The 26,874-nt window shown below is 37.9% G+C and overlaps 1 protein-coding gene across 1 annotated transcript in view; it reads left to right on the forward strand.

Moving 5' to 3' along the window:
• Window positions 1-2,662: 2,662 nt before the first annotated feature.
• KLHL14 (kelch like family member 14) overlaps window positions 2,663-26,874 on the forward strand; it is a 126,737-nt gene continuing 102,525 nt past the window's right edge. Inside the window, exon 1 of the mRNA XM_074200155.1 lies at window positions 2,663-3,714. Coding sequence (XP_074056256.1) covers window positions 2,726-3,714 — 989 coding nt within the window. The 5' untranslated portion in view covers window positions 2,663-2,725. The remainder of the gene's footprint in view (window positions 3,715-26,874) is intronic.

Genomic DNA, 26,874 nt, shown 5'->3' on the forward strand with positions numbered 1-26,874 from the left:
GAAGAGAGAGGGAGAGAGAGGGAGAGGGAGGGGGGGGGCTCGCTTTTTCCCCTTCTTTCTTCCAAAGATGTTTGAAATCGCAGTCATTTACGCTCGACAATTTTTACAATAGCCTTGAGCCATAATTTTGCGAGTCTCTCCAGCATCCATCCCCCTGTATGGTCTCTCTCCACTGGCCATGCACGACCGTTTCTCTCCCCAACCGTGGATTTCCTATTACTCTCGTTACGACTCACTGAGCCCCAGGCCCAAGGATAATGATGTGTTGTTTCTTGGTAGCATAATTTGTCACACGTACATTTTTTCTTCTTCTTCTCTTGCAGAAAGCTCTGCTCCCTCTCTCTCCCTCTCTCTCTCTCCTTCTCTCTCTCTTCCTCTCTCCCCCTCTCTTTCTCTCTTTTCTCTCTCTCCTACATTTTCTTGCTGTTGCTAATTCATGGTGATCAAATGATGTACGACAAAATAAATTGTAAAGAGTGACTGCCTGGAGTTGGGAAACCAGAAGGTGTTTTTCCCCCTCCCAAGGAGCGAGGAAACCTTTAAAAAGGAAGGACAATTGATTTTGGGGGGGAGCTGAAGTGAGCCTTTACTTTAGCAGCTGATTGAGATCAGGTAAGTTTCTGGCCTTCTGTATACCTCGTATGTTTTTTTGTTTTGTCTTTTGGATTGTTTGCTGAGGGGGGCAGTGAGGGAGTCTTTCAGAGGGGTCGTAGGGTACTTTGTGACAAACGCCTCGAAAGAATAAACTCCCATTGCAAGAATTGAGCAGACTAGGAAGAGGCAGGGGAGGGAGAGAGAGAGAGAAGGAAGAAGGGGGGGCAGGAAAAGGTGGGGGGGGGAGAGACAGGGGAGGCGGGGAGAAAGGGGGAGGAATTGACCGGGTCCACTTAAAGCGAGAGACTCTGTGAGATGTTTCAGGAAAGCCAGAGCGGGGGTGGGGGTGGGGGGAAGTGAAAGGGGGGGGGAATAGAGGAAAAAGGTTGGGGTCCACCTGGAAGTGGGCATTAAAAGTGACCAGGAGAATTACCAGTCTCTAGTCAAAAGGAAGGAGCTCAAGTGCCGGTGCCAGGACAGAGTGATCTGCAATGGAAGGAGCAGGTCTCTGTGGGATCCCTCTGACGGGGAGCGGCAGTGGCGGCGGCGGCGGCGGCGGCGGCAGCAGCAGTAGCAGCAGCGCTCTTTGGAGCGGGATGTGGGCAAAGAGGGTCTCTTTCTCCTCAGCCCTGGAAGGTGCAATTACAGGTTAAGAAAGAGGGCGTATCGAGTGTTCTTTGGTCTCCCTCTTCCCTCCTCCCCCGCACCCCTACATCTGACCCTCTACCTTTCCAGGGCCAAAGAAGCGGACGCATCTGACTTTTTTTTTTTAAAAACCCGGTAGTTGGAGGATAGGGAAGGTGGGCTAGACCGCAGGGCGCCTGAGTGCGGGTTAGTTCGGGTTCGTTGAGCAGGGAAACGGGAAGAAGCTGCGGGCTCCCCGTGATAGATCATAGGATAGGGCAGGAGGGCGCACCACTCCCCCACCTGCTTTCCCCTCGCCCCCACCCCAGCTAGCAAGCCTCCAACTTGAACTTCACGTAGTTACCGGAGTTAAAGAGACAGCGCCTTCTGTCCAAGAGAAAGAAACGCCAGGACAAGGGACCCCCCCCCCCCCCCGAATCCAGGTGCTAACTCCGATCCAAGTGGAGAGCGCTAAACTTCGGGGCTTGGAAATTCTAGGGGGCGGGAGGTAACCTCCGCCAGGTTTCAGAGCATCTTTGCAAGATTAGCAAAACTGAGTGGCGGAAGAAGCAGCCAACAGTTTGAGAACCAGGGAAGCGGGCAGGGCCGGGGTGGGGGAAATGAGCTCGAATTGATAAGGACAGCTCCCCGCCTCTCGGGAGTGCACTGAGCTAGTCACCACCGCGCTCCACTGCACTTTTCCAGGAGAAGAAAAGGCTTTATTTCCTCCATCGGACTGCTATTAGCCTAGTCGTTCTTAGGGGCACCACGGATAATCGAAGGTTCCCCCAGATCTGATTTGATTTTTTCCAGAGGCCAAGAGTCGCCCCACTTTCCTAGCTGCTCCCGTCCCGACCTGCCCCAGCACAGCTTCCCCGCCCGTCCCCCTCCAAACAAACAGAACTCCGAGGAGCCCAGCGGAGGAGGGGACGCACAAGTTGGACTGGATCCTGCCACGGTCGCCTTCCTCCTAGAGCGCCCCCAGCCCCGTCCTTTCTGGGCTCTTCCTTTCCTCGGGCTCTGGGCATGGACACGAGCCCACGAGTTTCCTCGGCCTTAACAGCCCCATGCGCCACTTTGCCGTCGCCGCCACTGCTGTCGCTGCCTAGCGCAGTCGGGGTTGTTTTAGGAAAGTGAGGGGGTCGTGTGTGAGTGGGGGGGGAGGGTCGGGGAGGGAGAAGTCGCTGGGAGAAGAGCTGGGACCCAAATCTGGTTGACTTCGAGAAATAAAGCCCGTTCTGGTGCTGCTCACGAAGACCAGTACCCTCTGAATCATCCTCCACAGGCCAGTGGCGAGAGGGAGTCAGTGCTGGACCAGGGGGCAAACTGAGTATTTATTGTTGTTCTCCGCCCTCCCCCACCCCTCCACGCCCTTCCCCACCCCACCCCAACCACACCCCATCCCCTCCACCACCTTATCCCCCCATACTCTCCCCTCCCCCCTCCCCCACCCCTGTTTGCCAGGTTGGAGGAGGATTTAAAGCCAGGTGCGCTGAGGCAGCTCGCCATGTCCAGATCCGGGGACAGGACCTCCACCTTCGACCCCAGCCACAGCGACAACTTGCTGCACGGCCTCAACCTGCTGTGGAGGAAGCAGCTGTTTTGCGACGTGACCCTCACGGCCCAGGGCCAGCAGTTCCACTGCCACAAGGCCGTCCTGGCCTCCTGCTCGCAGTACTTCCGATCCCTTTTTTCCAGTCACCCCCCTCTCGGGGGAGGGGTCGGCGGCCAGGACGGCCTGGGGGCCCCCAAGGACCCACAGCAGCCGCAGCAGCAGCAGCAGCAGCAGCAGCCACAGCAGCAGCAGCCACAGCAGCCGCAGCAGCCGCAGCAGCAGCAGCAGCAGCAGCAGGAGGAGCCGGGGACTCCTTCCTCCTCCCCCGACGACAAGCTGCTGGCCAGCCCCCGGGCCATCAACAATCTGGTGCTGCAAGGCTGTTCGTCCATCGGGCTGCGCCTGGTGCTGGAGTACCTGTACACGGCCAATGTGACCCTCTCTCTGGACACGGTGGAGGAGGTGCTTTCGGTCAGCAAAATCCTGCACATCCCCCAGGTCACCAAGCTGTGCGTGCAGTTCCTCAACGACCAGATTTCGGTCCAGAACTACAAGCAGGTGTGCAAGATAGCCGCGCTGCACGGCCTGGAGGAGACCAAGAAGCTGGCCAACAAGTACCTGGTGGAGGACGTGCTGCTGCTCAACTTTGAGGAGATGCGCGCCCTCCTGGACTCGCTGCCGCCCCCCGTGGAGTCGGAGCTGGCGCTCTTCCAGATGTCCGTGCTTTGGCTGGAGCACGACCGAGAGACCCGCATGCAGTACGCGCCCGACCTCATGAAGCGCCTCCGCTTCGCCCTCATCCCAGCCCCAGAGCTGGTGGAGCGGGTCCAGTCAGTGGATTTCATGCGCACCGACCCGGTCTGCCAGAAGCTGCTTCTGGACGCCATGAACTACCACCTGATGCCCTTCAGGCAGCATTGCAGGCAGAGCCTGGCCAGCAGGTAAGAGACAACAAAGAGGAAGGGAGGTGGGGGGAGGAGGGAGTCTGAGAGAACCCTAGAAAGTGGGGAGGGGTGCCTGTGAGGAGGGGAGGGGGTGGAGTGGGGGTGATTCTTGGATAGGCTTCGAATGCAAACAATTAAGATATTTCTTCTCAAAGTTAATTTCAGTATCCCCAAAGGGTCAATAGAGAGCCGGATGACTTGCAGCCCAGTATAACCTAAATTCCCATTTCCTAACAAAATTAAGTATGCTGGGCTCTTAGACTAACTTAAGGCATAGGCAGATGTATGGGGGGGGGGGGGGTGTGCTGGGGCTGGGGCAATTTAAAATGATACATGTGCAAAGCTCCTTGGTAGCCCCTACAGTTAGCATCCCCTCCAAGTCCAATTATAAACCGCCTGCTTCCTCGAGGGAAGGGCTTCGATAATGAGATGTGTGCCCCCCCCCCCCTTCACCACCATTCACACCCCCACCCACCCTTGCAGTCTTAGTTGGGTGATCAGAAGCTTTAGAGTGTTGCCTGATTTCAAGGAGAGCATCGCTGTTCTCTCTGTCAGACCCTCAAGTTTTTTGGTAGTTGATGTTCCTCTCCTTTCAAGGTTATAATTACTGAGGTGCTTTGTCGATTAGTGATGCTGCTGAAAATCATGTCGTTCATCTGCTCAGGAAAACTTTTCCATTTTACGGAAATCCTTCCTTTTTTGTTTTTAAAGGAGGCATAAACCAAGAGATGCTTACTCCGAAGGGGTTAATGGTTCCTTGTGATGGGCACAGTCCAGCTTGGGGAAGGGGTTAAAATGGGAGAAAATTGTCAGGCATAAATTATATTTGTTGGATAAGAGTTAGAGTATGCTTAATCTGAAGTCACAGAGCAGTTGGCTAATGGGTTGCTCTTGTTTATAAAGGTGTTCTACGTTGCCAATAGGATTACATTGCAAAGGGTAGGGAGGGAGAAATAATGCCTCTTAAGAACACAGTTGAGGATAAGAGATTCTAAGGATGGGCAGCCATCACTTGCTAGCTTCAATTTTAAATCCTTATTATGAGCCTCGGCAGAGGGGTTTTGTTGACTTTCAAGAAAAATAGTGCTCCATATTTACATGCAAAGCCATCAATGATTTAAAATGCCAGAGCAGGCCAGCATAATACACCAAAATGTTAAATTAACTGAAAGTTTCATTTCTCATCCTCACATTCTTTTACCAGGGTGATCTCTATAAAGGTATTATTTACTTGGTACAACCATATGAGCTTAAATGTTTTTTTTTTTTAACCATAATGACTTTATTCCTTTTCATAACTCAGGTTTCTAACACACCATCATTTTTTTCAGTTTTCTGGACAGACTGATAGTAAGTTGAGGACTATGGCATGGAAACTTAAAGTGAAAAGCATTTATAGTTGCAAATCTCAGACAACTGTAGATAATGAATGAATGAATTGTGAGGTCAGAGTATGAGAGTGAGAAGAGAATGAAAGCAAGAAGCCTATGCCAGACTAAGGAGCAAGAAAAGTAAAGATTCAAAGAAAATATGCTAATTTTTGTTTTGTAAGTTTCTCTTTTGTCCAAAACCCAGGAGACTATAGATTCACCATGGTGGCCTAGCCTTGGAGGATCAAAATTTTTTGTGAGTTTTCAGGCCACATTTTAACTTTTATTTCCACTAAAAGGGCATTTTATTTAAAATAAATGGATAGAATCTATTCATATTCAGGCTTAGACAACACTCTCTGTCCTAGTCACAAACCAAGACTCCAATACATAACATACCCTTTATAAATTTAGTGCCCAAATGGATATAGAAAATGCTTTCAAGCGTTTCACCTCTTCCTATGAGTGTCTTTAAGCAACATACTTTCTTTTTTTAAAAATCATGTATAAAAAGAAACATTGAGTACCTTTAGTAGACTTTAACCCACTAAATGTGACCTAGAATTCAATATTCAGAACAGTTGACTTTCAAAATGCAAAGTCCACTACCTATTTTAGTTGAGATTCTGAACACCACCTGGGGCATGCTGAGGCTTGAGTCCTGGTGGATTGCTAAGATACCAGGCTGTCTGGTTCAGTGAAGATACCTTCCAGCTTCACTGGTCCATATCATTTGAAGGATATGTAGTGGTGTTCTGACCACTGAATGCTTACAAGTGTCATGGATGCTGTAAGAATCTGATACTCTTGCCGTAAGAAGGAAACTCTATTTTCCTTTAAAGGAAGAAGGTGCAGGGGAGAAAAATCTCCTTTCATGTCAACTCTCACTGTTGATTCTACACCAGTATAATTTTGTTACTTCTTGGCAATTATTAAAACCTGGCATTTAAAATTTTTTCCATGAACTAAGTATTTAATAACATATCTTTGTTCATAATAATGAAAAAGGAATTAACATTTATTCTCAACATTCTCAACAAAGTTCTCAACATTAATATAGGCTAAATTGCATATTATAATCTTTTATCTTTTCTGTTTCTTCATCTGTAGCATATTAACTAAATTATCAGGTCCTCTATTCACATTTAAAGGAAAAATGTTCTCATATCAGACCTAATTATATTTAGAATGAAATTATTTTTATTTTAATATATTCTTTAGAGAAGGACAAAAAAGTCCCTTAGTCATGATTTGAATATTTATATGACATTCCAAATGTGGAATATGGAAGTTTCTGAAATTCAGAAACTGAAGTAGAAAATTAAATCTGACTGGTCTGTTGGGCTAAATGCACGATGTGAATAAATAATATCACTTGAAAAGTAAATTGACTTTTTAGACATTACATGTATAATCTATATAAAGTATAATGTAATAATATATTACTAGTATAGTAGTAAAGACATTCTAAGTATTCTTTACAAGATTATTTGTATAGCTTTACATTTAAATGAAAATACATACAAAAAACTACAACTCTTAAATATTGAGGCTCATTATTGCTTTACTTCCAATTGATTTACTGAGTTTATGTCTCTTGGTTAGGTTAATAATGTCAAAAATGAATAAAGGACTATGCAAAATTTAGTATATTTACTAATTCAGAGTTAAATATATATAAATGGAAATCCAGAAGAAAATGTTTTAAAGTTTTTCCTTTAAAGGTCTTTCTGTTTCCCTAGAGAGAAAATTGAATTAAAGAAATTAAAACCTCTTGAAAAGTTTCTATAAATATCAAATATTGATGGTTAGACTATTAAAGTAATTTTTAAATTTTTTATTATCAGACAAATGATAAGGAAATATTACAGAGATCTGTATAGTTCAGAAAAATTAAATAAGAAGCTTTGCATTCTAAATACACCTTCAGTTTAACGGAAAAGTCCTTTACTTATTTGCTGGGGTGAGGGGTGAAGGTAGGGGGTAGGAGTGATAGGTGGAGCCAGTATTTCCCCCCAAATACTAGTTTTTAAAAATCACAGTACAAAATCATTTTGATGAACTTGAAAATAGTTATTATTTTGGAACTATCCTCTAGTTGGAGGAAAAATATGTTAGAAAGTATAATATGAAATTCCCAAAGTAACATTTAATGGTAGCTTGTTTTTTTTTTTTATATTATGGTGAAATTTAGGTTAGCTTCTGAAGTAATCACAATGATGTTTTTGAAGGCCACCTGTCACCATTACTATTTTCTAAGGAATGTAGACTATCTCCCTGAAAAAGATTTCACTTCATACAGAGTATACTCTATGTGAACACATCCAAGAGGAAACATTGCCCAAGTTGCTGGGATAACCTCTGTATAAACATCAGGGGTGCTGATAATCTAGCTGCTAGAGTGATGCTTCAGTGGCTTAAGATGTCACCAGATAGTATCCTAAGATCCCTGCCTAGCTCAGTTTAGAGTTGCTGAGTTTGGTGTGTTTAAAGGACGATAGGCTTAAACAAGAAAAGTGCTCATTTAAAATTCCGACACAGCATTTTCCATTGATCCTGGTCTTACCAGTACATTAGATATTTTAACAATGCAATCTATGCTGTATTTATACATTCTCTAAACTGTTAATCCTCCACATTAGATTGCTCATCTCAGATATGACATTAATATCTAGTGAGATTTTTATATCAAAAATGAACTCAGTAATTTACATAAATTTCTATTGCTTGAAATAATATTGATTACAAAACTGTATCACAAGTATGGGATAGCATTTTTTTGTATCTTCTTCCAAAGTGACTGAAGTGAAAAGGATATCAGAATCGACAGTTATTATAATTTTATATCTTGAAAATGACTTGCATATAAAATTCAAGACTGGGATTAAGATTTTTCATATAGGGTTTCTTTTAACAAATTGATATTTACTCATTACCTTATAGCTACATAACTAATCAAGCAATTTTTCTAATCTAAAAAATAAGCTAATAATATCTCATCTTTCTTAGTTTTCCTATCTTTTCATAGAAAGCTTATAAGAATTAACTACCTAAGGAACCAATTCTCCACAGGAGGCTTTGTTTGATCATCTTGCAGCTGGAAGGGTAACTGAAGCTATCCATAGTCAAGCCAAGTGGTGGATAAAAATTGGTTTTATGTTTCAATGATAGAAGAGAAAAATAGGATTTAAAATTATTTTATTTGGAAATAATTTGGGGGAATTAGCACTTGAGGTGTCTCATATTTAAAAGAAGATTAAATAATACTATTATTATTATTTTTTATGAAGAAGTTTAAGAAAAAGCCTGAGATAATGCCCACAGTGTATTTTTCTAAATGCAAAGTTAAGGATTCATGGGTGAAGAAATGACAATAAAGACTATAGGTCAAGATATAGCTAATTATTAAAATTATTATTGAAACAGTAAAGAGGTCCATCACTTTTTCAAATAAAGTATATGGCTGCTCCATATCACAAATTTCAGGCAATAGAAGAAAAAGTTGGATAAACAGTCCACAGCGTTCCCTTTTGGGAACCTGAAAAGTGTGCTGAAGTAGTTGAAGACATTTACATCAGGGGACTTAACATGTGTTGTGGGAAGAGGGGACATTGCTGAGAAATTTGGTAACTTCTTAGTCATTAGTCTCCATGTCAGTGATCACTAAAGTTCAAATACTTCTATTAGCAATGAACTAAACCGATCATCAAAATGGAAAGCTAGCTATGAAACCCTACCCTATATCCTCAACTTCCTTAAACTGTAAGAATTACGAACTCCAGATTCAATCCACTTGATTTCATTGCTGAGAATACCCTTTCTTTTCCTGTCACTGCACATTAAGACCAAGTATGAATCAAAACTTACGATTCAGTTCAGTTCATTACAAATGCTACCTTTCCAGAAAGTATTTCTATATACTTTAAATACATGAAGCATACTTATTTAAATGCAGGAAACATACTTATTTCAGATAAATGATAATAGTAGAGTTTGGGTTGTTTTTATTTTTTGTGCTTTTTTTGTTGTCTTTTTTGGGGGGGAGGAAACCTAACATTTTTCTAACTACCTTGGTTCTTTTTTTTTTTTTTTTTACTTTGTGTGTGGAGACAAAGCAGCTTTTAAAAAAGAACCTAACAGAACACATTATCTACCTCCAACTTTTTTTTTTATCATATTGACAATAATAGGCAATAGTCAATAAATATTCATTAAGCACTTTGTTCCAAGTACTGTGCTAAATACTGGGGATAAAAAGAAAACATAAGACAAACTTTGCCTTCAAGGAGCTCACAGTCTAATGGGGGGATACCCAACTCTAGGTCATGATTAAGTCCTACAGTAGGGATAGGAGATGATTTGAGGAAGTGAAGGTTTCAGACGAGTTTCTGGACATCTTGAATTGATTTCAACTTGCAAAACAAAACGTTTCTGGAGATTCTGAAGTATAAGAAAGCTAATTTTGCAGATTCCAATAAGTATAAAAACATTATCATCTAACTGAATATTGCATTAGGTCACAGAATCCCCTTCTCAACTTTTCTTCAGGGTATAGTATTAAAGCACACTTAGAGAGTTAATTTTCCAGATATGGTTCTTTCCATCATACTTAACCATTCATTGACACTGAGAATATAGATAAGTGGATGCTAAGATTAGCCATCACTGCATTTGCTTGTTGAAAACAAAATGAACCAATATATCGAGAACACTTAGTCAAATTAGTTGAATAATTCAAAAAGCATTTGTTACATACCTGCTTGGGAGACAAAAACAAAATGGAAAAACCAAAATAGCCCCTTTGTGCAAAGAACTTACATTTTATGGGGAAAGTCTTTGTAAAGATGAAGGAAAACAAAAGCTTTTGGCTTAAGTCTGTAAGATAAAGTTTCAGAGACTTTGAAGCTTGAGTTTTGATTAAGGATGCCTGCCATCCAGATTCATAGGGGATGGGGTTGTTAGAGTATTATTAATTACATTTATTGGAGAATAACAAAGAGTAGATAACTAAATAGCTAGCTAGATGTTTATGCTTCACCTTCAGAGAATAAGTCATTAGACTTATTATTAGCTAGAAACAATGATTTTGAATGTAGTCATAAGTATTGGACTGAGAAATAAAAATGAAGAGCTTTAGGCTGAACCTTGCTTTAAATGCATTATATTATCAGAATCTGAAACTGATATTTCATTCAAGTTTTATTTTACATATTTAATATATGCAAATAATAGTATATAGTAAGTATATACTTTTTAATAGTATATATAGTATAATAGTATATTGTAAGATTGTATGCAATTAAAAGGCATTACATTTAAAAGTTCATCTTCTTAAAAAATTATGTTAGCATTTACATGTTGTGTCAAGTGAAAATAAGATATTTTTTGCATTCTGCCATTCTTGGAATTCTCAGAGAACAAGTAACTTTGTCCCTGAAGCTCTTGTGTACTGCTTAGATAACTTGTAATCCTTATGGCATTGAAGATGTCCTTTTTTTTAAAGAATGCAGATTTATACTGTTACAATGTAGGCAAAGGAATTCAACCCAAATAAAACTCTACCCAGTTTAAAGATAATAAAAATATAGCTAACATTTATATAGTGCTTACTATGTATTAACTACTTTGCACTGTGCTAAATTCTTTACAGTTATTATTTCATTGGATCCACACAACAATCCTGGAAAGTTATCATCTGCATTTTATAGATGAGAAAACTGAGATTAATAGAAATAATAGTTTAAAGAAGTTTAAATAATTTAAAAATATTCTCTTTACTTTTGCCCTTTCATATAAAAGTCTTCTTAATCAAAATAATGAAACTGGTTAATGACAATGAAGATGAAAAAATAAAGAATTAGGGAGAAGCTGGAATAGTTTGAAAAGAAAAGGTAGAGTGAGAAGATCTAATAAGGACCATTATCAATAAGTGAAAAAAAAGAGAAACAGAGGAGACATCACATCAAGCTAAGGCTTACTGTGTACCAGTCACAGTGCTAGGTACTGAGGATACAAAGAAAAAAAATGATTAGTCCTTGACCTCATGGGGATTAAATTTTAATAGAGGAGATAACATGTATTTCTATGAGGGGATTGGATCTGCCTATGTTATAGATGTCACTGTAGGGAAACTGTAGAAAGGAAGGCACCACCACCCTGGTGGCGGGGGGTGGAGAAAGAGGAGGGGCAGGGAAGGTATCCTGTAGAAGGCTATGCTTGTTAATAACAGGAAAATTCAGACAAGGGGTGAATTTGTGGGAAAATATATGAGTCCTGTACTGGATATGGTGAGTTGAGATCCATGTTAGTGAGATCAATAGGAGGGGTAATATAGTTAGACCTGGACTTTAGCAAAATCATTTTGACTGCTGTACAGAAATCATCCATCCTGTATGTCTCTAATAATAGAATGTCATCCATAAAAGGTACTTCCATTGAAGCCATTCATTCCACTAAATAAGAAACTTCCTTTTGGGAGACTTCCTCTACCAGAATCTCTCTATTGTCTACACTATGTTTCATTATATATATATATAAATATAACACACACACACACACATATATATATATATATATATAATAGACATTTAATACATGTTCATTGAATTAAACTGGAATAGAAAATAACTTTGATAATAATAGCTTTAGATCTAGACAAGACCTAAGAGACCATCAAGCTCTCATTTTGTTAATGAAGAAACTGAGCCCAGAGATATGCACAAGGCCACACTGATAATAGGTACCAGTATCTGAACCTAGATTCTCTTACTGCTAATGAAGAAAGCATTTATTTCATTGCATTTTGTTGTCTTGTTGTCTCTTAAGAGAATAACATGAGAATTGGGGGTGGGGGAGGGAGAGAGAGGGAGAAAGAGAGAGGAAGGAGGAGGAGGAGGAGGAGGAGGAGGAGGAGGGACAGGAGAGGAAGAGAGAGGGAGATACAGAACATGTGGGCCTTCTTGATAGTGCATCCATGCACTGGTTATTGCATTGATAAGCATTTTTAAGCTTTGTATTTTTTCCCCAAAAGATTAGCAGGTAAGGTACTTCTTTTTTATTCCCTTAATCTTACAAACTCAGCTTTTGAGATTTTATTTACTGATACTTTCCAAGCCTTAATTTTGGCATGTAGGTCCCTACTATACCCAAAAGAGTATTGGCAAATTACACCTGCATGAGAACTTATTGAACTTAGAACTCACTTGAGCCATTGTATGGAGACTGACACACTAGAGGCTGCAGAGAATGGAAGGGAAGAATTGAAGTCATTTTCACTTCCTTCCTTGATTTGCTTTCAGGTGCTACCAAGATAGGTTGGGATGAGACAAACAGAAAGGAAGTAGAAAAATAATGGTGTGAATTTTAAAATATCAAAGCATTCATGAAGGTTTTTGTACCACATATGAAAATGATATGAGATCAAAACTTGGAGGATTAGAGGATGCTGGATTTTTCTTGGAATGCATTGACAGTGCTTACTACATCCAGCTATCATCTGTCTATCTATCTACATGTGTATGTATGGGTAGTCACATATTTACATTTATGTATAAATATATATGAATGATATATGCACATACCTACATAGCATACATTTATACATACTTTTCCCCCCAACAAAGCCATTCTTTTCTTGTTTCTGTGTGTTTGTATATGAGTATATGTGTATGTGATGACTATTAGTAAATTGTAGTCTAATACCCATTGAGAAATTATTAGAACGAGAAAGAGAGAAAAGAAATTGTCTTGGACAGAAAAATCAAATAGTCATATTAGTATATCATGCTTTGGAACAAGATTCTTTGGTTTTTGACCTCATTTTATCCACTCCATATTGACCAGGTTTCTTATAACAGACCTCAACAGAGAATTATGTGCAAAAGAAAACAGAACATAAAACAATTATATAGTAATCTGGAACAATCAAAGTGATAGAGCTTAGAAGGAAATAATTTTTACACGGATCTTGGAATTTTAGCAATTAATACTTCACATGCTGGAAAAGTGATCAATAATAATATAATGGATTTTATCCAGTGTCATTCCACTGTAGAAGATAGATTTTTATATGACTGGTAATACAGAAAAATTTGGTAGCACTGATTACTTGGCAACTGGACTTTATGTATGAGTGATAATTTCTGCCATTATCCTCGCTAGATAGGGCTATCCTACCTAGAACAATATAGGTCATTTAACCTAAGATGATATCATGATATCTGCAAATAAGAGCAGAAAATAGAAAAAGATATTGGTCAAGGTGTAATAAGCTCTCAGAAGTGAATAAAATGGAGAAGGAAAAATGGAAGCAGAGACAGAGATGGAAGGAAGGGAGGGAGGGGAGGAGGAGAAATAATGATTATATTTTGAAACAGAAAACCTAGGCTCAAATCTATGATCTTCCTCTTAATATTTGTATTACCTTGAACAGACCTCATTTCCTTCAGTAGGAATGTTGAGATCAACTAAATTTTCACTAAGGTTGCTTTCAACTCTAAATTTATGATTCTATGGCCCATAGAAATTTTAGGTAATAAGGCAGATATCCTAAAAACTCTTAATGACCTACTTTATTATGCCTGTGATTTTATTAACTCTACAATGCTTTCCAACTCTTAATTTTGGCATGTAGGTCCCTACTGTACCCAATTCAGTTCAGATGGCAGCCTCTCTTAGTTGATGGTCTCACAATGTTATTGTGGGCTAAAAGTCTTATCACCTTCAAGTCTAGAACATGAATAGTTAGTAATAAAAGTTTCTTGTAAATTTGGCAAAGGCCTCTCCAAACAAAGCTAGGCTGGGCCTTGGATGTCAGACCATACTATAGACTTTCCAATTTGATAAGACTTGCTAGAGGCTACTAGCATAGCCTTGAAGAAACAAGAGTCACACACCCCCCCATGTTATAATGAGGTATCAGAGTAGAAGATCTGTAGATAGTTTCATTCATTACAAAATTCTTAAAATACTATTCTAACAGTAGCCATGTTTACCTTTCATCCAGACTGATACAAGAACCTGTGGGTCTTCCTGAGAAGAATGTATCCATTCCAAGGTAGTATTTGTAAAATTTTAGTTGACCAGATTCCATCACTTAGTTCTGTCAAGGCATTCCATTCACATTTTGTAAGTGTTGTACATGTTCATTTATCTGAGGAGTTAGCTATTTCACATGGTGCTTTGGGCTTCCATGACTCTACCCAGACAGACTTAACCATCTGCTCTCCTTTTTCCTGTTTGTTTATTGATAGCCCTGAGTTTGTCTCACTTTTAGAGCTTTATTTGTATATGTTTCTTTAATTACTCTGAGAAACAAAAGTACTGAGCCTGAAGTAAGAAAAACGTTTAGGGCTTTAAACACCTCATTCCCCATGCTGGAAATGTTTTTCTTATTCAATCAATCAACAAATATTTATTAAGTATTTACTATATACCAGGTAATATCTAAGCACTGGAAATAGAGAGGACACATAATTCCTGTCCTTTAGGACCTCAGATTCTAATTGAAGAGACAATGTGCAAACAACAATGTATATTTAAAGAATGAACAGAGTAGTAAAAAGTTAATTTTGGAGAGAAGGCACTAGCAGAGGCAGTGGATCAGGACAGGGAGAAACCCTAGCAAAGGCCTTTTTCAAAAGGTGGGGTTTGAGTTAAGTTTTGAAGGAAGCCAGAGGAACAAAGAGAAAGAAATGATGATGGAACTAATTCTAAGCTAAGGGAAAAGGAAGGTAGGTGCCATTGGATTATAGAGAAGATTAAAATTTAAGACTTGAAAGGTAGGAAGAGGCCAGGTTATGAAGTACTTTAAAAAAACAAAGAGATTTTTATATTTGATACTGGGAGTTTATTAAGATGATATGATGGGAGTGTGACAGAGTCAGATGTGAACTTTAGGAAAATCACTTTAGCAGTTGAGTGGAGGGTGGATTGGAATGGGAAGAGACTTAAGACAGGGATACTGACTAGTATTCTTATAACAGTCCAAGCATGACATAATAAGAGCATGCATTGGAATGATGGTTGTGTAATCAGAGAGAAGGGGATATAAGTGAGATATGGTAAGAAGGCATAAATAAATAGCAAGACTTGGAGACTGTGTGAAGTGAGAGCACAAAAAGAAGTTGAAAATGACAAGCCTGGGTAACTGGCAAGCATAGTTGTACCCTCAATTGTAAGAGTGAAGCTTATAAGACTGAAGGATTTAGGGGAAAAGAATGAATTCTACTTGTGACAATTTGTGACTGCTTGAGGAGTTCACAAAGTTGATAATTTGGGACTATTCAACAAGAAAGAAACTAGGGTTGGATAAGTTGGATATATATAGGAAGGAAGGAAGGAAAGAAACAAACAAATGAACAAACAAAGAGGAAGGAAGGAAGGAAGGAAGGAAGGAAGGAAGGAAGGAAGGAAGGAAGGAAGGAAGGAAGGAAGCTTTGTTGCCTAATTGATTATCAGTGTAACAATTCCAACTATTCACATAGATTGTTATCCTTCATTCTGGAAGAGGACCATGATATCAGGGAGCTGATACCATAGCATGCAAGTGAATTGGATTTAAGTGAGAGAAGACTGTGTAAATGTACCAGCCTCAATTTTTTTCCTTCAGAGCCATCTGAGTCCTGGGGCCAAGTATGGATCAGGAAGACTGGAGATGGCCCTGGATACAGTGGGAGACTTTGACCTCTTTAAGCTAAGGTCTTTGGCAGGTCTCAGTTTGACTGAGGCAATACCTATTTAGTGATTAAGGTTAGGTAAGAAAGAAGTGAAGGAGGTTTTTAGTGATTCTCTAAGCATATCATCATCTGCAAAAAAATGATAGTTTTGTTTCCCCATTGCCTCTTGTAATTCTTTCAATTTCTTTTTCTTCTCTTATTACTTTATCTAACATTTCCAGTACAATATTAAATAATAGAGCGGATAATGGTTATCCCTACTTCATTCCTGATTGTATTGGGAAGGCTTCTAGATTATTCCCATAACAACTAATGCTTGCTGATGGTTTTAGGTAAATATTACTTATCATTTAAAGGTAAGCTCCATTTATTCCTCTGCTCTCTGATGTTTTTTAATAGAATGGGTACTGTATTTTGTCAAAGGCTTTTTTTGCATCTTTTGAGATAATCATATGATTTCTGTTAGTTTTGTTATTGATATGCTCAATTATGCTGATCGTTTTCCTAATATTGAGTCAGCTTTGCCTTTCTTGTATAAATCCCACCTGGTCATGGTATATGATCTTTGTGATATATTGCTTTGATCTTTTTTAGTAATATTTTATTTAAAACTTCTGCAGCAATACACATTAGAGAAATTGGTCTATAATTTTATTTCTCTGTTTTTGTTTTTCCTGTTTTACCATTTTTGGGTCATGATAGGAATTTGGTAGGATTCCCCTAATTTTTAAAATAGCTTTTATAGTATTGGGATTAATTGCTCTTTAAATGATTGGTAAAATTTACTTTGAATTAATCTGGTCTTGGAGATATTTTCTTAGGAAGTTCTTGATAGCTTGTTCAAGTTCTTTTTTTTAAGATTGGGTTATTTAAGTATTTTATATTTTCTTCTGTTAACCTGGGTAATTTATTGTTTTAATAGAGAGTCATCCATTTCATTTAGATCGTCAAGTTTATTGATACATATTTGGGCAAAATAAATTCTAAACAGTTGTCTTAATTTTCTCTTTATTGGTAGTGAGTTCACTTCCATTTTTGATGAGAAATTTGGTTTTCTTCTTTTCTTTTTTTAATCAAACTAATCAATGGTTTATGTTTAATTGTGTGTTTTTCTCTCAAAATCAGTTTCTAGTTTTACTTATTAGGTCAATAGTTCTCTTACTTTTGATTTTTATTTATCTCTCCTTTGATTTTTCAGGATTTTTAATTTGGTATTTAATTGGGTATTTTAAGTTTGTTCTTTTTCTAAGTTTTTTTTAATCATGTGCTTAATTCATTGATCTGTTTTTTCTCTATTTTACCGATGTGAGCAATTAGAGATGTAAATTTCTCCTAAGTGCTGCTTTGAGTGCTTCCCATAAATTTTGGTATGTTGTCTTATTGTCACTTTTTAATGAAATAACCAATTGTTTCTAAGATTTGTTCTTTGACCCATTTGGGTTTTTTTAGGATTAGATTAATTTCCAATTAAATTTTTAATCTCTCTTTCCATGGTCCATTATTGATTGTAATGTTTATTGCATTATAATCTGAAAAATAATGTGTTTACTTTTTTCTGCTTTTCTGTATTTGGTTATGAGGTTTTTATGTCCTAATACAAGGTCATTTTTTGTATAGGTGCCATGTACTACTGAGAAAAAGGAATGTTCCTTTCTAATCCCATTCAGTTTTTCCAGAATATTATTTCCTCCTTTATCTCTTTTAATTAGTAATAATTTTGCTTTTGCTTTATCTGAGATCATCATTGCTGCTCCTCTTTTTCCTTGCTTCAATTAAAGCATAGAAGATTCTTCTCCAACTCTTTTTTTTTTTTAGTTTTTGCAAGGCAATGGGGTCAAGTGGCTTGCCCAAGGTCACAAAGCCAGGTAATTATTAAGTGTCTGAGGTTGGATTTGAACTCAGGTACTCCTGACTCTGGGGCCGGTACTCTATCCACTATGCCACCTAACTGACCCCTTCTCCAAGTCTTTACCTCTACCCCTTTATCCTGTATATATATCTCTCTGCTTCAAATATGTTCTTGTAAACAGCGTATTTTAGGATTTGCATTTTTAATCTATTCTGCTATCCACTTCTATTTTATGGGTGAATTCATCTCATCATATTTATAATTATGATAACTCACACTGTTTCTTTCCTTTTTGCTGTTTGCTTATCTTCTCCTTTACCCCTCACCCTTTTCCTCCATGCACAAGAGTTTTATTTTTGATCACTACCTTCCCTTTTATCAGGCCCTTTTCTCCCTTCTATTATTATCTCCATCTCTTTTTACTTACGTTTAGGAAAAGAGAAATTTTTATGTCCAACTGAGTGTGTGTTATTCCCTCTGAGTGGAATATTACCAATAAAACCATTTCAGGGTTAATATTCCTAGTGAAGTCCTCTCAGGATTAAGAAATATTAAAGAAAGAACAAACTATTATTTTTTTTCCAAGGCAATGGGATTAAGTGACTTGCCCAAGGTCACACAGCTAGGTAATTATTAAGTGTCTGAGGTCAAATTTGAACTCAGTCCTCCTGAATCCAGAGCTGGTGCTCTAGCCACTGTGCCACCTAGCCACCCCCAAACTATTATTCTTAAACTATTTCTAGAAGAACGCCCCTTGTATTCCAAACAGGAGGCTCACTCTCCTAACTTCTGATAAATCACTACTAGAAGGAGAATTTTTTCCCATGAGAAAAACCTTGCATTCCAAAGCTCATAAGCCTCCTATTGTTTGATAAGTAGACCTTGCTTTCCAGGACAAGTTACATTACTTCAATAAGATATTTATAATCCTGAAGGTTATTCTCAAAATCTGGATGGTGAGGTAATATTTTATGAAAACCTTGCATTCTTTTCTTTGTTGTTGGGGTAGATTTTCACAAGTAGAATGAAGACTAACCAATAAGTCTACAGAGAAGGACAATAGGGAGGAGGATGGAATTGTGTTAGGGCATATAATCTTACTTAACTGTCAATTTGGGGCAGCTTCTTGATCTTCACTACTTTTGCGAGACTTGGAGTGTGCCCTTTTCTTGATAAAAGTCAAAATAAACTTTTTTTTTTCTCACAAGAGTCTATATTTTAAAGTGGATTTTTATCCCACACACCTCTTTGAGTCAATTTTGATGAAATTAAGTTTTAAGTTTTTCTCATCACCATTCCCCTCATCTTCCCTGCTATGCCTTTTTTATGTGGGATAATTTACCCCATTCAATCCCCCAAACACACGTTTTCTTCTTTTTTTTTACCCCTTTAATTTGTTTCTTTGGGTATCATCCTTTCAAAATCACCTTATATCCACACCCTCTGTCTATATATACTCCATCTGGTTGCTCTTATAATAATATCATTGTTGAGTTGCAAATATTTTACCATATAAAAATATAAACAGTTTGACTTTATTGAATTTCTTATGTTTTCTCTTTCTTTTTTATGTTTTCTTTGTTGTGTTTGGAGCTCAAACTTTTTATTCAGTTCTAGTCTTTTAATTAGAAATGCTTGAAAGTCCTCTATTTCAGTATATATATATCCATTTTCCCCTAATATGTAATAATCAGTTTTGCTGGTTATGTGATCCTTTGTCATAATCCTAACTTCTTTGCTTTCTAGTATATCATATTCTAAACTATGGGGTTCTTTAATATGAAAGCTGGAAAATCCTACTTATAATTCTACATTATTTTAATTATCTGTTTTGGTTGCTTGCAGTACTTTCTCTTTGATCTCTTAGCTCTTGGCTACGATGTTCCTGGAAGTTTTCACTTTGGGATCTCTTTCAGGTGGTGAATGGTGGATTCCTTCAATTTCTATTTTTGCCCTAGTTCAGCGCAGTTTTCTCTGAAAGTTTACAGAAAGTTGTTTTTCCTGGATTTTTTTTTTTAGGTTTTTGCAAGGAAATGGGGTTAAGTGGCTTGCCCAAGGCCATACAACTAGGTAATTATTAAGTGTCTGAGACCACATTTGAACTCTGGTACTCCTGACTCCAGGGTCAGTGTTCTATCAACTGTGCCACCTAGCCACCCCCAGGAGTTTTTTTTTTTCCATCATGGCTTTCAAACAGTTCAATAATACTTATATTATCTCTCTCCTGGATCTATTTTTTAAGGTAAATTGTTTTTCCAATGAAAAATTTCTCAATTTATTTTTTTTCTTTTTTGATTTTATTGTACTTTATTGAACTTTGGTGTTTTGTAAAGTCATTAACTTCCACTTGTTTAATTCTGATTTTTAAAGTGATTTTCTTCAGTGAGCTTTTGTACTTCATTTTCCATTTGTCATATTCTATTTTGGGGGGAGATATTTCCCTTGTTTATTTTTTTCATACTTCTTTTGCTTTATTCTCATTTCCCTTCTCAATTTTTCTTTTACTTCTCTAAATTACTCTTTAAAAATCCTTTTCAAAATCTTCCAGCAATTCTTTTTGGTTTGAAGGCAAATTACATTTGATTTCAGACTTCACATTCAAGATAGCTATTTTGAAACTATTGTCCTCTTCTAAATTTATGCCTTGATCTTTCCCATCACCAAAGTAACTTTCTATTGTCAAATTTTTTTTTCTTTTTTCTTAACCTTATATCTGCTTTTTTTGTGATTTATTATTTTTATGTTAGGTTTTGGGGATGGGTTCTGAGTTTTGCTGCTGGCTCTCGCTGGGCCTCAAGGCTCAGAGACTTGCTTTCTCTGGAGGGTAGCCTTACTTTTTAGTTTTACTGGGTAGTGGGACATCCTCATTGATCTCACCTGAGTATGGAATATAGCTGCGGCCCTTCTCCAAGGGTGGGACCTTGCTGGGTTCTTATGGTAACAAAGTCTTTCTGGTTGCTGGTCCTGGAAGAGAGATGCAGTGGGAGGTCTACCCCAGGAGTGGGGTCTTGCTGCTGTTGCTTTTCAGGGTCCTAAATGTTGGCTTCAACCCTTGCTGTGGACCCCCTGTTGTGAGGCAGTTGTTTTCTAACTGCTTAGAGAGAAATTTGGAAGGGCTTCAGAGTGTTCCTTCCTCACTCCACCATCTTAGCACTGGAAGTCCTCAGAAATTTTTAGAGATAAATTTGTGAAGGAGAGCTTCCACTCTGAATTACTTTGAATCTAGATCTTGAATTGAGATTGATTCAGAACAGATTGGGTTTCATGGACCAGAAGTCCTACTCAGATCCTGAATTGCATCATTAATATAGTTCTTAGAGATAGTTTTTGAAACATATCAGGGAGGAAAATGGGTCCAAGACTTCCCATAAACAGTAAAAGCAACACTAGGTACTTTCATTATGTACTAAATTGTAGTCAGAATTGGCCACTGAAATTAGTAGTATTTCACACTTCTTATAAATATATTTTGTTAAGAGTTCACAGGAAAAATCTCATGCCCCTCTTATAGTTGAGTAGTTTGTTCATCTTCAATGAATGACAGGATCATAAAACAAATTTTAGGGAGCCATTGTGAAATTACAAAAGAGAATTCTATTCAGACCACAGACATAATAGGCAAGCAGGTAAAGTCAAGTGAGTCCTATACATTTGGTAATTCAAGGTCAGAAGAACTTAGATATTCTACTGAAAGCTCATCTTCTTCTATCATTCTCAAACTTTATGTTCACATGACCCCTTTAAAATCTTGAAAATTTTTGAGAACCTTAAAGATCTTAACATGGGTTATATCTATCAATATTTACTGCATTATAAAATAAAATTGATAACTTTTAAATATGTTTAGTCATCCACTTAGAATAGCAATAATCAACCTAATATGACCTGTTACCATAAATATTTTTAGGAAAAACGATTTTTTAAATTAGTGAGCAGATTGGTTTTGTCTACTTTTACAGCTGCCCTTAAAGTCTAGCTAAAGAGAAATATAGCTGAATTCCAATATATTTCTATATTTTATCTATTGTAATATGTTGTTTTGAATGAAATGTATCAAGAATGTTCCCCTATATAGTTGGGAAATGAAGGAATATTATTTTGATTGGCAATAACATCTATTATTATGAAAATAACTTTGACCTAATAGAATCAATGAGAGAGGTTTGGAGACTCTCAGGGGTCCAATGAATATACATCGAAGAATAGTGGCTTGGCCGGTGTCACCATAGAGAATGACAGGAATCGAATCCAAATATTCTGACTTCAAACCCAGCCCTCTTCATTATTCTACACTCTTCCTCAAACTTTTAATATTAACAGTCTTTGACTAGTTGTAAGACCCCTGAATAGGACACTCAACAGCAAACTACATGAGCTTCAGTTCTCTTCATTATGGATTGGAAAAGATGATCTTTAAGATAATTTCCAGGGGCAGCTAGGTGGTGTAGGGGCAGCTAGGTGGCGTAGTGGATAAAGCACCAGCCTTGGAGTCAGGAGTACCTGGGTTCAAATCCGGTCTCAGACACTTAATAATTACCTAGCTGTGTGGCCTTGGGCAAGCCACTTAACCCCATTTGCCTTGCAAAAAAAAAAAAGATAATTTCCCGTTCTAACATTAAATGATCCCATGTTCTTAGAAAAACCAAGAAAGCAGAATAAAAATGATCTATAATCCCTAAATTTTAATTCCAGGATTTCTCCAGGTGAAGAATAAGCAAAGTACACTAGTGATAATCTCAGGGAAATTCATGTCAGATAGACCATACTTTGTGAATGAAACGCTCCTTTAGTATATTTGGGTATTCAAACAGATTTTTCAAATTTCAGAAAACAATTTTTGACATGAGAGAAAGAAAACAAAATACAGTAAAATTCTTCAGAAGTCATTTAACTTCTCCATGGCAAGAAGATATTGTGGTCTTGGGTAAAATAAAAAGAATGAATTAATAAGAGAAAAATGAAAGTGTGAGAGATTTCTTAGGCTCTCATACAAAATACTTACCTAAGAAAATTCTGTTACTCCACCACAATTTCCCAGAAGACAAAGCCACAAAGACTCTTGTGATTCAACTGGCTGCATATTTATTTTAAGTTCATCTTGATTTCCACTTGGAACCTCCTCAAACCAGACATTTTTTTCGATTTCTATTTACAGAATTCATACAGCATATGAGGCACTGTTGAGTAATCCCATGCCTTCCCACCTTTCAAGCAGTTAATCATTAAACATTTATTAAGTGCCTACTATGAGCCAGGCACTCTGCTAAGCAGTGCAGATACAAAAAAAAACCCAAATACATGCAAACAAGATAGATACAGGATAAATAGAAAATAATCATCAGAGGGATGGCACTACGATTAAGACGAGTTGGGAGAGACTTCCTATAGAAGTTTAGATTAGTTAGGACTTGATGGAAGCCAGAGAAGCTATGAAGAGAAAGTGCAATCCAGATAAACCAAAAAGTCAGAGAAAATGCCTGGAGCCAAGAAGAGTATCTTTTTCTCAAAACAGCCAGAAGGGCAGCATCATTGGACTGATGAGTATGTGGTAGTGAATGAGATATAAGAAGACTAGAAAGGTAAGAGGGGACTAGGTTATGAAGGGCTGTGACTGACAAATAAAGCATCTTGTGTTTGGATCCTGGAAACAATAGGGAGCTGATGGGGTTTACTGAGTGAAGTTTGACATGATTGGACCTGTGCTTTAAGAAAAGCATTCAATGACTGAAGGGAAGATGAATTGGAGTAAGGAGAGACTGTTAGCTGACAGATCTACTAGCAGGCTCCTGCTGTACTCTTGATAATAGGGAATGAGGGTCTTTACCAGAGTGGGGGCAATGTCAAAGAAGAAGTCATATCTGAAAAATGTTGCAAAGGTAAAAATCTGCAAATCTTGATGTCAGATTGGATGTTGGGAATGAGAGATGGTGAAGAGAGGATGACTCCTAGGTTGCGAGCCTAACAGACTGGAGGATGTGTTGCCTTAGACATTAGTAAGGAAAGTAGGAGGGCATTAGGATTTGAGGGACAAGGAAAAGGTTTTATGAGACAAATAGGTCATTTATTATTTATCCTCCACATCTCTTTTACATGATATAAGAGAATGACTAGATTATTTTGGATTCCTGTAATGTTTAGTAAAAACTTTGTGGTATCAGGAATGAAAAAATTATCCTAATTTTGTTTTCTGTGAAGACACAGAGAGGTAAATGATTAAGTAGAATATTTGGGATTCAAATCCTGATTCTACTATATACAATACTCTCACTGCTCCACACTTCCTTTTAATGTCAGCAAAGCCCTCTTCTGCCTTCAATATTCTGGGCATAGAGAAAAAAAACTGGTTCATCAGAATAATTAATAAAAATAGTCAACACTTAAATGCTGCTTTAAATTTTGCAACATTCTTGAACATTGAGTATCTCAGGGTGGCTAGGTGGCATAGTGGATAAAGCACCAACCCTGGAGTCAGGAGTACCTGGGTTCAAATCTGACCTCGGACACTTAATAATTACCTAGCTGTGTGGCCTTGGGCAAGCCACTTAACCCCGTTTGCCTTGAAAAAACCTAAAAAAAACAAAACAAAACATTGATTATCTCATTTGGTCTCCATAATAACCCCATGAGGAAGGCATTACTATTATTCCCATTTAGTCGATGAAAAAACTGAGGTTGCGAGAGATTAAGTGTCTTACCTAGGGTCAAATAACTAATAAATGTCAGAGAAGAAGGCTCCAAGTCCCAATATCTACCCATCAAATATCCTTCTTCATACCTAGATCATTTTTGGTGATTAAGAATAGGAAACTTTGACTAATTTACTGCATTCACTTTTCCAACTTTCTACTTTGTTTTCAAGAACAGATATGGCTTTTATGGAGAAGATATCAGACAATGATTTGTTTGGATGAAATAGGATATGACTAAAATTTCCAATAATTTTGGTTAGCGGATGTGAAGACAAGGTACTAGAAAGGCATATTATAGCTGAATATAAGCATAGTGCTTTAGGATTTACAAATAACTTTGCATTCATTATTTTGTGTAGTCTTCAGATGGAATCTGCAAGATGAAGAGCTCAAGTATTTTATTAAGTATTCTGCAGATAAGAAAACCTTGGTCAAGGAGGTAAAACAACTTGTCCAAGGTCAATTAATCAACATTTATTGAGTCTACTAATAAGCTGAAGAGCTAGTGCTTGAGTCTAAGTCTCTTAATTCTTTTGCCTTACTTTCCACTACACCTCAAAGGAGGGGAACATGCAGGGAGCATAAGCAAAATTTTCAGATTCTTAAATTTACCAGGTTTTTCAGAAAGTAAAACACTGGTACTTTATTGCACTAAAATGAATGCAGAAAGCAGCAACAAACAAGTTATCAATTCAGGTGTTAGGAGACTCAGAAGACTCTCCTAGAGGCATCTACTTCTAACTCAGTCCCAGATAGTACAGTGCAAATAGATATTTAAGCAAAAAATTTTTATTGCTATTTGGTCATTTTTAGTTGTATTCAACTCCTCATGAGCCCATTTTGGGTTTACTTCAAAAAGCTACTGTAATGGTTTGCCATTTACTTCTCCAACTCATTTTACAGATGAGGAAACTGAGTCATACAGGAGTAAAGGACTTGCCCAGGGTCACACAAATCTGAGGCCAAATTTGAATTCAGAAGATGAGTCTTCCTGAAGCCCAATGGAAAATGGGACTCAGAGAAGATGATCCTGCCTCAAAAGACCAAGATTTCATACTTTTGTGTAAATTGTGAGCAAACTAAAGATTCTCCTTCTGAAGGACTAGAACCAAACTCCTTCCAACAATTTCTTTCCAGTTGAAGGGTCATTGTCAAAGTGGCCATGCAGGGAAGATAGAGAGAAAAGTTAGTTTCTTGAATATATTACTGCCTATTTCCCCTAGAATATTATTAGACATGACATAGTTTTCAAGTAATAGGGCTAATAATTTCAATCAATGCTTTTTTGATAGCCCAGAGAATCAGATTTCTATGGATTAATATGTAGCCAAATCATTTTGATGTAAATATATGGATATTTGTTTGGGTGAAATGGAAAGTAGGTACACAATTTCTCCAAATTCTGGCTAGTGCATGTAAAAGGAAAACCAAAGAAATATAAAATAATAATACTTAAGGGTTTTAAAAATTACTATGCATCCACTGTCTCATCATCTTCAGGAAATTCTGTGAGCTAAGTAATGTATATATTTCTATCCTCACTTTACAGATAGTTGTCGACCAGAGAAGTGAGGCCACATGCACGAGGTTAACTGAAATGACAGAGACCATGTTTAGAAAAGAGGGAGAGAGCAGAGGGAGGTAGACAGGGAAAGAGGATAGAAAGAGAAAGACATGGACAGTGACAGAGACTGCTTGGGAGAAAGTGACAGAGGCAGAGAAATGGAGAAGGGGCTGGGGGGGGATGGGGGAGAAGAAAGGAAGGAGAGAGATAGGAGAGGGAGAGAGAAGCTAGTAGAAGTGATCTTTGTGCTGTGATGACAGTGGGATATGGTTTCTAAAAGACAGTTTTGAGATACTTGGTGACTGTGGGTGAAATGAGAATTATCTTTCTTTTGCTCCTTCCTTATTTCTTCCTCCTTACTACCACCAAAGAGCCAGTCTTTGATCCATTACTAGTTCTCATAAAGAGGGAATCCTTGGGGTCCTGGCATCCTACCAGTGGTGGACCCAGAAACTGTCTTTGTAGGATTTGAGAGGTTGTCCAATAATTGTGATGTCTCCTAATCAACAAAAGGGCATCTTTGTGTCATAAAGTCATAAGGTGCTTTCTCAAAAGAAATAGGAAGCTCCAATTAATGATATTTTTTCAAAGAGGTAAAACAAATTCATTTCTGAGTTTCACTAACTGATTAGAGATTTGGGGTTTAACCTTGAATATTGGGACCATGGATATGACACAGTGTCTTCTTTTTAAAAGATAATTAATTGTTTTACCAATAAGGTGCAAGGATCACTTTCACAATCTTTTTTTCTAAAAACTTTTGAGTCTCACATTTTTTCTCTCATTCCTTCCCCCCCCCCCATAGAGAACAGTCTAATATAGATTATACACATATGTTAAACATATTTCCATATCAATCATGTTGCAAAAGACGAATGAGAACTAAAAGAAAAAAAACATAAAAAAATTTTAAAATTGAAAATACTAAGCTTTGGTCTGCATTCAAATTACATAGTTTTTCTCTGAACATGAATGATATTTTCCATCACAAGTCCTTTCAAACTGTCTT

This window comes from Macrotis lagotis, chromosome X (genome assembly GCF_037893015.1).
Source record: "Macrotis lagotis isolate mMagLag1 chromosome X, bilby.v1.9.chrom.fasta, whole genome shotgun sequence".
Lineage (NCBI taxonomy): Eukaryota > Metazoa > Chordata > Mammalia > Peramelemorphia > Peramelidae > Macrotis > Macrotis lagotis.